The sequence below is a fragment of the Phlebotomus papatasi genome, chromosome 1 (assembly GCF_024763615.1).
Source record: "Phlebotomus papatasi isolate M1 chromosome 1, Ppap_2.1, whole genome shotgun sequence".
NCBI classification, from domain to species: domain Eukaryota; kingdom Metazoa; phylum Arthropoda; class Insecta; order Diptera; family Psychodidae; genus Phlebotomus; species Phlebotomus papatasi.
In genome coordinates, this window is record NC_077222.1 from 6823734 (window position 1) to 6837504 (window position 13771).

General features: G+C 34.1%; 1 protein-coding gene across 1 annotated transcript in view; it reads right to left on the bottom strand.

The window, feature by feature from the left end:
- Window positions 1-275: 275 nt before the first annotated feature.
- Window positions 276-13771, bottom strand: part of LOC129798630 (metastasis-associated protein MTA3) — a 66830-nt gene continuing 53334 nt past the window's right edge. The window contains exons 7-11 of the mRNA XM_055841873.1: window positions 11226-11970; window positions 5506-5829; window positions 5124-5257; window positions 4840-4955; window positions 276-570 (exon numbers count right to left, since the gene is read on the bottom strand). Coding sequence (XP_055697848.1) covers window positions 411-570; window positions 4840-4955; window positions 5124-5257; window positions 5506-5829; window positions 11226-11970 — 1479 coding nt within the window. The 3' untranslated portion in view covers window positions 276-410. The remainder of the gene's footprint in view (window positions 571-4839; window positions 4956-5123; window positions 5258-5505; window positions 5830-11225; window positions 11971-13771) is intronic.

Here is a 13771-nt window from a genome sequence, read left to right on the forward strand (position 1 = left end):
TAGAAAAATTAATGTCTCTCAGTAAATATACCATACAAGATTTTTTTTATGCTTCCTTTTAAATTAAAAGTATTTTTTTGTGTTTTTTTTTTAGTGTAGAAGGATCAGCCCTAAATAAAGTCAATCCCCACAGAAATTCACACACAGACTTTTTTCTTGGGCTTCTGCATCGCATCTTCTGCAGAAGATTCATCTCATTTGAAATAATGCCCAAAAAATACGCATTCTCTCCTCTTTTTTTTTTGTTGTAAAATTGTGATAAAACGAATGACTTATCTAAAATTCTTTTCATTCCTTAAAATTTCTTCCCTTCCATTCTCAATGAAATCTATTTTTTTTATTTTAAGTGTATGTGTTTTTTTTTAATTGAGCAGAGCTTCCATTGTGTACGGATGCGGCTGGGGTTCTGGTCAGTCAAGTATCACAACCTGAAGATCACTGCCTGGTTGTGGAGTGGCAATTGGTGGAATTGTCGGATTCATATTGATCGTTGTTTTTACCTGGAGACTCCTCCATGGTTTCCTGGCGGCTCGCCTCAATTCAGCCAAGGTTAGTCCTCGTCTCGCTCGTCTAAAGTCCACCAATAAGTGTTAAAAACCAGATAGTGAAAATCACTTTCACCATAGACAGCAAAATTTTATGGTGGAAATTTTCAAACTCCGGCAGAAAAAAAATTTAGAACAAATATGGCGGAAAAAACCGCCTGTACTAAAAGATGTACTAAAAAAAATCAGAAGATCTGTGACTATTTTATTATGAATCAGAGAGAATTATCAGGACTTTGAGAATAAGAGAAATTAACTAACACTTGAATGTTTTCTAGTACAGCTGAATTCTTCTTTTTTGCCCCCCTCCCATACCTTCCCTAAGGATTCAAATAGACTCAAACTGATCATGGAGTTAACCTCTAAAATTTTGCAGGAAAGATTTTTCCCAAATGGTCATACACTGATGGCTTAGGATCACGGATTAGAGGTCCTTTGCATAAATTTTCTTTACCTAATCCTCGTCCTATTTTACAAACTAAATATTCTCTAGGATAAGTCTGAGTTTATTTAGGCCCTAACACCCGTTACCAAGGGTTTAGGTCATCAAACCTAATTTGACCAATTACTGATACGTAAAATGTTTTTTTTTTATAAAACCAAAGACGTTTAACAATTAATATCGTATACGCGCAACTCAATTAGGAGCCAATCTGGCCAGGGAACCCATGGGGAACTTACGGGGAACCCAGGAGACCCATACAGTATTATATCACTTCAGGGAATCGGGAACTCGAACCACTCTGATTGCTTATGAGTTATTCCTTGTTCTCTAAAAAATAAACAGGGCACAACGACACACTGAATTTTCATTTCACCGTTTTATTTTCGCGTGAGTCACAATAATAAGTCGGCGGTGGACGACATGTCTTTTACTATTTTGCACTCTCCTTTATTCTTTTCATTTAAACTATCGAAATCAGTTTCTTTGACTTGATTCTTTACACCTGAAAATTGACTATCAAATCTGCATTCAATCCGTTCTGTAAAAGCACTCGGAGGTCGCCTATGAAGAAACCTCAGTTACCAAAAACCTATCAGAAATGACTTTTCACGGTTTCTCAGAGTTTCTCAAAAACAATCACTCAATCTCAATTACTTTGACACGAAAGACCTTTCAAAGTGTTCATTTACTAATAAGGGAGACTGGGGCAAAATTTGTCAAAACGAAAATTTCAATATTCACTATTTTCTCTAAAATAAAAGAGACTGAGGCTTGAAATTTTTATTATAGATAGCCTTCATGAACCTTCTTAAACTTACAAAGTTTCAAGGGATTCGAGGAAGGATTATGTAAAATAAAGAATAATGAAATTTTGAGCTCTATTTTTGGAATATTTGGCTTACAGAAAATATCAATACTGCTTAGCTCAATTTAAGCACATTTCTCGTTGAGATAGAGAAAAATTATCTTCGACAGAGTTATAGAGGAATAAATATCATATAAAAATTATGTCTATTTGATATTTTTAACGTTTGCGAGAGTAAAACGTCACAAATTATCCAAAGACTGACAAAATTTGCCCCAGCAATTTTGAGAACCTCCACAAAATCGACTTTTATAAAATGATTCGAAAATCACATTTCTTTCGAGATAGAGGATAATAGTCTTCTGTAATGTTGTAGAGCAGTAAATTTCCTATAAGAATATGCTCATTATAAAACGTTTAAGTTTTCTCAGAGCTCGTGAAAAAATTAAATATGCGTTTTGACAAGTTTTGCCCCAGCGTCCCTTAAAGATATGTTTATTTACTAATCAAGATATTTTGTTTTTGGAATGGATAGATGAAGATGACTATTAAATTTGCAGAAGTGAAGTCGTCTTTTTCATAGCGCTTTTGATTTACATAATTAAAAAAAAAACCTACATAAACTAGGCTTAAGATTAAAAAGTTCTAAAAATTCTTTTCATGTTCAATTAACCAAGGAGAGTACTAAAAACCCAAATTGAGACGGATATCAAATCAGACTGACACTTTACAGTATTATTTGTAAATCTCTAAATTCTATTAAGAATTTAGAGAAAATAATACGAAGACCTATTAACAAAATTCTTAGGCTTTATGTGCTATAAAGAGAAGTATGTACTAAAATTAAAATTTTGGTATTAATATTCATAAGCCAATCACATTTTCAGAAGCCCGTGGAAGATTTCATAGCTTTTCAATTTATTTTTTTTTTCATAATTTTTGGTTTAGAACAGAATTAGAACAATTGCAAAACGGTAATTTCCCCATAAAATATTTACAAAGACAAATGATTATTTTGTGATACTTAGGAGTTTGTCAACGTAATTTTTACTAAACTTTTAGTTCACTTAACTCTTTCCGGACCGCAGCATATGCTGCAAGCCAATTTCACAATTTTTAATCAAAAATATCTAAGCTCAGGAATTAATTGAGCTCCTACAAAAAATATCTTACATTTGGACATCCTTATAGTTTGTAATCATCCACAAGAATCGGATTTTTATCAGTTCTGAATAATTAAAAAACATTGTTTTTCATAGAATATGCATATGCTTCTTTGGGTACTACAGTCCCAAAAGAGACGAAAGAGTTAAGAGATTGTACTAAAACCTGTTTTCTAGGGATTTTGAGGATAAATTGCCGTTTTAAAGTAAATATGCTGAAAACTTAACGATTTTTAAAATATTCCTTGTTTCTCATAAAAAGAATGCCCTGAAAATAATTATTTGGGTAAATTTTGTAGTACATTTTCTAAAGATTATCATCATGGATTTTTTTTTAATGAAATTTAGACGTTTGCGTTCACTTTACGTTAAATAATTGCCGTTTGCAACAAACAGTTGCTATGGGTATGAAGCTTTGCAATTGTGAAGAAGTATTTTTTTTATCCACTTTTAGGATTTTTTTTGCTTTTAGTACAAATATATTTTTGTACTTTGGCCGTCCGTGAAGATTTGGTCAACTAGTTCTACTCACTAAAAACTAGTTGAAATTTCCTGATGTGAACCCTCAAAAATGATAATCTTAATAATTTTCCACTTTAGAGAAAACACTACGATTATCATTGTAATATTTACAACGATTATCAACGCAAAGATCGTTCATCAGTCGAACATCTCTAAATTCGAATTTTTTCCACTGAAGTTTGCAAAATTCAATAGAGTTATTCTTGGTGATATCACAGTGTTTATATAAAATAAAGAATTCTGCGACGTCGTGTTATAAGTAGAGAATAGTGAAGTGATAACTTTAAACACAGTGTCGACCAAAATTTCGTGTTTTTGTACCATTCCATGGGCGATTTCTAAGAAATTAGTATTTTTGCTCGCATCTTTTTAGTTATCTAAAACGTTTAATCGGTAATGCTTGTTAAGCAGAGCATACCATTTTCTTTGTAACTTCTACAGTGTCTTGATAAATCAACAATACTTTTGTTGAGACAATGGAGACTATGCAGATTTCCTATGCAGAAATTCTGCCGAGAATCTGCAGATTTTCGGAAGAATTTCTGCCGAAAATCTACAGATTTTCAGGCAGAAATTCTGCCGAAAATCTACAGAATTTCTCTAAATGTACTAGAATATACCGTTACAATTTAAAAAACCTCCGAGTAAAATCGACATTGGCAGGCAGAGCAATGATTTGACGGGGAGGCTTTAATCGATCAAATTTGGATTTTTTTATTAGGGATCCATCTGGAAGATGATTGCCCCGATTGGATTTTTTTTATTGAGTATTACCACGATTATCATTTTTAAGACTCCATGCAGAAAATCTCAAATTTTAGAATGATAAAATCGTTGTAAAAGGCAACTTTTGGCTGAAAAATGAAATATCTGCTATGCTTATTTCTGGAAATTTAAATATTATCGCAATAATTTAGTTTCTCTCATTACACGCGATTGTCGTAGTAATTTTTACAGTAATAGAAAAAACAATTTTTTTTCATTTTCCGCGAAATCTCTATAAATATTTTAGAGAAAACAAATTGGAAATTTGATGTCAAATTTTTTTCACGTAGAGTAGATGCTCTAATTCGGAATTTGGGAATTTTTCACAGTTTTGAATAAGAAAATCTAAAATCTAATTTTCTTTTTCTTCTTTTTCGTGGATTTTTTTTTCTCTTTGCGTGTTTGTAGTAGGAAAAATTTGCAACATTTTGAATTAAAAATAATATATTCTCCGTATTTCTTCGAGCAGTAAAGGATTAAAAACCGTATCAAATGTTGTTAAATTTCCGTGAAATATTGCGCCCAAAACTGTGTGATTTTTTTCTCACCGGAGTTACAGAAAAAAAAATTTCCACCAACTCATTAAACACTCACTTGCTTGAATCTGTCGCTCGGAAGTAGACATCATCAGGTGCATCCATCCAACTGATGACCTGCTTCCGTCCCGAACCCGTTCGCGTCATTTGAGCAATTTTGGGCTTCCCATTCAGCTGCACAGAAAATCACGCACAACACACAGAAAAATATGCAGATTATATGAGATATTGTCCACTTTAACTATTACTAATAAATGATGAGTGAGGTAAAGTTTAAAAAAAAACAAACAACTAATGGTTCTAATCTAGAGATTTAGAGAGAAATGGAAAAGCACTAATTACATGGTGACGAGGAAGTGGTTGACCAGCAGCAGCTGCAGCAGCCATCATAGCTGCATATTGCTCCTGGGTAGGTCGATGGGATGGTGCTGGATCCTTGTTAGGCCTTTTTGTTGGTGGTCCAACTACAGGAGGAGCTGCAAAGTAATCTCAGCATCAGTGAAATGTTCATCTACTATCTAGTACACTGATTTACATCTCATTTGACATTCTCTCTATATCCAATACAGGACAAGACATTCCTCCTCCCCCGCACCTCTTTAATTTACCAAAGCAAACATTTAATTTTTGCTTGTGACAACCAATCTCTCTCTCTCTCTCTCAGGGATAGTTAATAGATAGGGAACAAGGTAGAGGGTAGCAAATGCCAAATATTGTCACTTACTATCGATTCCATTAACTTCATCGTAAGCACGCCTCTTGAGTGACGGTGATGCTGCTGTGTTCAGTGGTATTTTCTCAGCCTCAGGTTTATTGGGTATTCGATCGTACAGCAAACTACCATCTGGTGGCTTTGGTGGCTTTGGGAATGCCACCACTTCGGGTTTTGGCATATTTTCTTTCGGTGTCAGAATCAACCATTCACCCACCGTTGTTCCCGGATTGCCCAAACGATTTGCAATATGCGTTACACTTCCTCGGTCCTTCTTCCTGTACACCAGCATTGCCTTTATCTCCGGCAGAGTCTTTCCAGCAATTGCCAGAGAAACTGAAAAGTAAAAGATTTTTATGATATCCAAATAAGCCTTTAAACTGACTTAAGATTAATTCATTTAATTTTTACTGCTAGAACCGCTAAAATTCAAAGAGAGAGCAGTTATAATCAGCTTTGTTTCAACTTGTTACCGACTTAGAGGGCAAACTATACGAGATATCAATTTCTAATCTTTGGTGACCCCCATTGAAAAAATATAGGGTCGAAGGAACACTTTTTCGACAGGGATCCTCTATTGACACTTTTGTCAAAATGATGAAACTTATTTAACTCTTTCGTCTCTTTTGGGACTGTAGTACCCAAAGAAGCATATGAATATTCCATGAAAAACAATGTTTTTTACTTATTCATAACTGATAAAAATCCTATTCTTGTGGATGATTACAAACTATAAGGATGTTCAAATGCAAGGTATTTTTTGTAGAACCTCAATTAATTCCTGAGCTTAGATATTTTTGATTAAAAAATGGTGAAATTGGCTTGCAGCATATTCTGCGGTCCGGAAAGAGTTAAATTCGCGAACAATTACTTACAATAAAGAATCCCAGATAAAAATACAGAAAACAAAAGCCAAAACCGTACACAAAAAGCCTCTAAAGACAATGTTACCAAATCTTTAAAATTTAAAAATTATTATAATAATTCAGGAAATTATTAAGTCTTTAACTCTTTCGTCTCTTTTGGGACTCTGAGTACCCAAAGCAGCATATGAATGTTCTGTGAAAAACAGTGTTTTTTTTTAATTATTCAGAACTGAGAAAAATTCAATTCTTTTGGATGATTACAAATTAGTCCCCGGCGAGTGGCCTTCAAAGTTGAAGCCAATTTCTTACTTTCACATACAAATGCGTTTTTCTGCACTCGTGATCGTTATGCTAAATATTTAAAAAGTGAGAAGTTTTTCCGTATTATAAGATACCTTTCCGTATTGAGGGATAAATATACTAAATTTTTGTATAAATAATTTTTTTCCTTGGAGCACTGTGAGCTGCGCCCGAGATCAATTTAGGAATTGGCTTCAAATAGCTCCATATAAAAAGGCCAACTTGCCAGGCGCTTGTCAAAAACCGACTAAAGACTGGTCTTTTTAAGAAAAAGTCCGATTTTGTCTTAAAGAAACTTTGTGTCTCAAAGCAGACGCTTTCAAAATTCCAGAAGAAATTTTCCAGCACCTAGAATATTCTCTATATATTCACATTTTTTATTATCATTTATTCCAATCTCTAACAAATATTTAGAGGTGCAAAAATATGAGCTTCGCAGAAATGACAAAGCGTCCTAGCTTTGCAGAATGCTCGAACTCACGAGATAGAGTTCTCAGTGAATTAGTTTTTAGCATGATCTTTTGGTGCTTACTGATCGACTAGAGATCAAATTGATTCACAAATCACAAAAGCATTCCAAAATCAAAAACTGGAAAAGAAATTATCATTCTAAGAATGTTCTGGGATGAATTACAAGTTACGAGAAAGATAATTATCTATAAGTTCATTGTAAGTTATTTACGGAAATTAAACCAATTCATTATGCCCAACGAACAATAAATTTTGTTTGTTAACATGTTTTCAAAATTTCCCATGAGAATGAGTGAGATGACTAGATCTAGATCTCGCTCACTCTCACTGAAATGTCAAAGAAAAACTTGTTTACAAAACAAAAGTTATTGTGCGTTGGACATTACTGATTCCAAGACTTTTGCAAAAAATCCAAATTAAACCAAATCGATTGAAAAGTAGGCTCTCTAGAGCTAGATACGTTAAATTTTGACCATTTTGATCTTCAAAAATTCAAGATGGCGACTTTTATTTAAGTTATAGATATGCTTGTATGGTAAGGTACACCTGGAGTGGAATTCTGTAACGCTCTGACAATGCCATATGACAAATTGGGTTTGAATCTCAGGAGAGCTTTTTCGAAAATGCGATTCTGTAGCCGTGGTATTGCTATTTTAGCTCACGTGGCATTATCAGAAGTCACATATTTGGGATTTCTGGCAATTCAAATGACAATGAATGTTGTTAAACAAATCAACCAAGACTTACTGTATTTTCATAATATCACTAAGTAAAGGGATTTCATTAAAAAAAATCAGTGCGAATTGCATTTTCGAACTCATATAATATGACAAAAAAAGCTCGAATGGCATTGTCAGGATTCGAACTCACGCGTGACAATGCCACGAAAATTACAGAATTCCCCTACTAGGGCTGAATTCTAAAATTCATGAGTTATTCACGTGAGAAATTCACATCACTCTAAGATCGCTTTTTGTGAGTATTTTGTGAGCTTTTCATTCAAAGTGTCATGTGAAATATCCTAAAATTTTCATGATAATTTTAGTCTCTTTAAATACTTAGAAAAGACGATCTCAGACCGGTGAATATATCACGAGTTTAACTCACCATCTCAGAATTCATACCCTGAACCACCTCTAAAATATATCCAAAAAATTGTCGGGGGATAGGGAACACAAGAAGGGGAGGGGTCATTTGAGGAAGGGTCATCAAAGATTAAAAGTCGATATCTCTTACCGTTTGACTTTTATATGGGTCAAAAGACTGAAAAAATGCGAAAAACGGTATTTTAAAAATGGAGCACCGTTACCTTCCCGATCCATCACGGATTGTGACTAATGCAGTCGGGTTCAGAATTAAAAGAGCTTTCAAAAAAGTCTAGTCCGGAATTTTTTATCTTTTACCGTTTGGCCTCTAGTTGAGTTACAAGTTCACGGACAGAAAAAAGAAAATTAAAAAAAAATATTGATCAAATACAGGTACTTTACCAATTCATTGCGGATTGTATTACATCCGGGTTGGAAATTTCAAGACCTTTCCAAAAAAAAATCTAAATTTAACCAATTATTGGTATGTTTAGACGAAATGTTCATCTGAACCACCTCCAAAAAATATCCAAAAATAAAAGAAATCGTTGGATCAGTTTTCGAAATAAACCAAAAAAAAATGGTTTTAAAGGGGATGGAGAAGAGTGAGGGGAAAGAGAAAAAAAACGTCTGGATCTGGAGATATTACTTTGTTATTGAGGGTCACCGAAGACCGGAAGTTGGTATCTTTTACCGTTTAAGCTCCATAGCGGTGACAACTTGAAAAAAAAGTCGATTATTTAACTGCTCTCTTTTGAGTTCGAGCAGTAAAAACAGGCTCTTCTTTCGGATGCAAAAGATCAATGGAGATTATATCCTTGATTATGAACTACGTTTCTCAGGTCTTGATTATAAACTACGTCCGTCTGCCCGTCCTGTCCGGCTGTTACCAAAACTAGAGGCCAAATGGTTAGAGATATTGACTTGGGACCCTGTGCGGACCTCCCCTAAATTTACTAAAGAATCATTAACATGACCTTGATGTTTCTCCCTTCAAAACTAGTTTTTTTTTGGAATATCTTAAAACATATCGTTGTTAAGTTTTTTTTCTTATTGTGTTTTTATGTTGAGGATCGAAACTAGTTTAGAAATCATTTTTAGTTAAAATATTGCCTACTTTTGGACTTTTACAATAAGTTTAACTAATACACCCTAAACACAGAAATATTATCGCACATAAATGCATGAGTTTGATCAATCTATGTCTATATGAAACATGTGGAAATACCCTTGGATCATTCCTAATAACGATTTTCAAGGTCAAAAACTGAAAAATCTTTAGAGAGATTTTCTCGTCCATTTTTGGTAAATCTGTGTTCGTTGGAAAGGCCTTGGCACTCCAAAAAGGTCCTAATTGTTTACGAATGTTTAATTTTTTTTCAAAATTAAATTTTATCTCTCTTAATACATTTTTGATCAATTTTACAAATAATTTGCAAATCACTTCTAATCTTTTATGAACCGGTAATCATAACAAAACCTAGAGCAGTCAAAAATAAAATTTTGCAAAATGCTCAAACTCTTTTTAAAATATCTTTTATAATAAATAATATTATCATTAGAAATAAATAAATTAATAGGGTAAGTGTGCGAAATTTCGGCATAGTTGCATACAATCGCAAGTTTGAAATGTAATACTTTTAATACAAATTGAATTAGTTTGTTATTTTTTTTTATAAGGAGTGTTGCTTGGAACCTTGTGGACAGTTTATCGTCTTTGTTTTCTTTAAAATAACTCTTAATACATTTTAAAATGAATAAAAATGTAGACATAGCTTTGGTGGCTTATTTCGGCCACCTTCATTCTCATAGTTCCTTGCCCTTCCGGAATTCTTCCAATGCCTTTTTCAGATCATCTTGCTCGTCGAAGCGATATTTTTTGTTATTTTTTGCATTGTATAATCTCTAGAGCTAGAGTATGCAAAAACTAAAAATTCATGGAAATTTGAGGAACAAAAAATGTGGCCGAAATTGGAAGCTGGTCGAAATTTGGTACACTTACCCTGTGTACCCCTAAGTGTACATAGAATCTAAAGCGGTCTTCAGACTAGAGGTTTAGTCCAGTTCTCGAGGGTCTCAAAACCTTAAACAGCAACCGATTTTATTGATTTTTCAAAATCTAATTGGTAATTCGACTTTAATTATGCAATTATAAGTCACATTTTTCCAAAAAATCTTGATTGTTGAAAAATTAGAACAGTTAAGCCATATGGCTAAGTCTCAGGTCTGAAGCCCGTATAAGTCACAAGTTCGAGCGTACCGCAAAGCATTCGGACTCTTTAACAACTCCTTTTCAAAGGCTGTAAAAAATATTTGTCAGTGTCACGAAAAATACTAATAAGAAAAATTTACTAACTTTATATCAGAACTTTCTAATAAAAAAAGTTGTAAGTGATGTAAAAGGCTCAAATTTAAAGATATTAAATTTGTTACAGAGAATTACAACTTAATTTTTTTTTTAAATCTTAAAAATTATTTGTTTTTTTAATGAAAGAATATCAGAGATTTGTAAAAAAAATCATATAAATTCTGTTTACATACACACAAATATTACTTATAATTTTTTATGGTTTTAAACAAGGGCATGACATTTCCTATGTGTCCCATATGTTTCTAGTGAACCGAAAAAATTTTTGCGTTTATTAGCTATTTTCTGTCAGTGTAGAATTAATTTGCAAAAAATATAAATGCAAAATAAAAGCTAACTTAATATTGAATAGGCAACCGAAAACCCTAAATTGGCAACCTACGTAGTTTTAGAGACATCTCGTGAAATGTGTACGAAAACAGGGAAAAAATACACTAAAACCGGTTGCATATTTCAGAGCTAATGGTTTTAAAAGAGGCTATTAAGGGTTAAATAAAATCCTGGCATTTATAATAATTAAAATTTGGCTGAGGAATTTTAAAAGAAGAATGTCCTAAACAGAAAAAATATTCAAGTTCGGGAATAGGGTCAAAAAAAATTCCTTTGAGAATAAGAAAGAAATAAATTGAAATATTTACTCACATTCCTGCTTGACGGCCTGGAAATTGATGGCGAACGAGGGCTGTCTGGCCGCCCTTCTCGGCCTTATGAGATTTCTGCAGATTTTGCGAGAGAGTCGCGTAGCGGCCGTTGTATAGAGAAAGAAAGCCGTTCGTGTCTTCATAATTGGCCGCGGTGAGCCCGACCGTATGGCAATCCCATGCGCCTGGGCATAGTGTCTGGCAAGATGGGCTTTCAACTTAAACTCCTTCCCACAATTGACAATGGAGCACCGATGGGGTGGTCTATTGGTTAAATCACTCAATCGTTCATCTTCCATGTCATTATTTGTGCGCTTCTTCAGCACATCAATATCACTATCAGCTATGCGAGATGCAACTTTAAGGCCGCCATATTTCTTCCAGTATGTCCAGCAATTGAAGCATAGGCGGCAATTTAGAAGCGCTGGACCCCATGAGAACCACTGCGATGATGATATGCACTGGCAGGACTCACACGCTTTGCCACCTCCAATACTGGCATTATTCGTAGCACCACTGGTCAAGGCTAGTACATCGTTGCCACTGCTTCCGTTGGAGCTTCCGTTGAGAACACCCTTTGTATTATTAATCACCGCTGGATTGGGTTTTGTGTAGTTGGGAATGTACACTTGCTTCAGCTTTGACTCAGCTTCTACCGCTTTCACGCGCTTCTGCTGCACATAGCGATCCGTCGTCTTCCACATGTAGTAATACTCAACAATATTCTTCAGTGTCTTCCACGGCAGCTAAAAAACCACACCGCAAAAAAACACACAAAACACCCGCAAATTTTATTTCAATTTATGCCCACAGAAAAAAAATTCCTTCAGCCCGAATGTAAAATCGCTAAATTGTTGATTGTTTATGGATACACTGAGGAAAAAAAGAGGGTGCGATTAACTTTTTTTCCTCACAAATTTAACACTTTTTGGTGTAAAAATATATCAACATTTTTTAATGTTAATTTTACACCTTTTTAAGTGTAAAATTAACATGAAAAAGGGTAACTTTTACCCCCAATACACCTAAAAAGGGTATTATTTACACCATTTTCGGATCAATACTGCAGGGTAAAATTAACATTTCCGGAATGTTATTTTAACTTTTTCGGATTTCTCTCAGTGTAGAAACAATTATTTATGAGATTTTTTTTTTAAAAAGATGTTTGTTAATTTTTCTTAAAGGGTACGCTGTACGCTTTCTTAGAATTTTTAATTCTTTCGTGTCCTTTAGAACACTTTGAAAGCCCAAAGAAAAATAAGGACTGTCTGGAAAAATTAATTTTTTGGACTATTTTAAATCAATAAAAATCAGACTCTTGTGAATGATTACAAATTATAAGGATGTCTAAATTTAGAACATTTTTTTGCAGCTAATCCTAAAAAACTGGACCGGTTGTGCATTTTTTTGGACATAGCTTAAAAGTTGTGTATGATGACTTTATTTCTATATGACCTTGAACGACTTCTAATAGCTGTTTTTCAAAGTCAAAGCAAAACCAGCTTTAAAAAACGTATTTACAACCAGACTGGGAAAATTTAAGATTCGTACGACAGGTCTTTGAATTCCTAACAAGTCTGAATCAATTTCAATCGGTTAATACAGAATTTAACTCAAGAGTTGGAAGGGTCCACTTCGTATTAGGTGAGATTCTTAACAATCTCACCTACTATAATCCTACCAAAATTTCATGTCCTCCAATCAGGCTCAAACTTGGCCTAAATGTGTTTCGCCACTTCCTGATCACGAATATATGGGGGACTAAGTTACGTTCCCGGCCGGACGGCCGCTCTTTGGAGCTTAATAGCTCCTAAACTAAAAGAAATAGGGTAAGTGTGCGAAATTTCGGCATACTTGCGAGCAAGCGCCAAAGTCTTAAGTTTGAAATGTAATAATATAAGATTGATTTTTTTATTGCTTCTTTTAGGGAATTCTACTTGGAACCTTGTAGACAATTTATCGTTTTTATTTTCTCTGAAATCATTCTTAAAACATTTTAAAATAAATAAAAATGTAGGCATAGCTTTGCGGCCTATTTCGGTCACTTTCATTCTCATTATTCTTTGTCCTTCCGGAATTTCTCCAATGTCTTTGTCACATCATTTCGTTTGTCGATAGTATGCAAAAATTAAAAATTCATGGAAATTCGAGGAACAAAAAAGTGGCCGGAATTGCAAGCTGGTCGAAATTTGGTGCACTTACTCTATCGACTTGCTGTTTTCGGCAAATGTTATCGGATAAAAATTGCAACTTGGTGCATTGACGCCATTGTGCAAGTTAATCAAATTTTACATAGTTGTAGTCTAGGCTATGAAGTTTACAAAAAGTGGCGTGGATTCGCTGTAGTTACAATAGGACCGGAGATATTAGGGGTCAAATTTCACGAAATTCAAAAAATCATATCTCCGGTTCTATTTGACCGATTTTGATGAGTGAGGGCTCAAATGAAAAATCTCACAAAATGCTACAACTTTCTGTACAATTGAACTTTATGGGACCAACACCAGGGGCGCCACAGTCGAAAACCCAATTTTAATATCACATAAC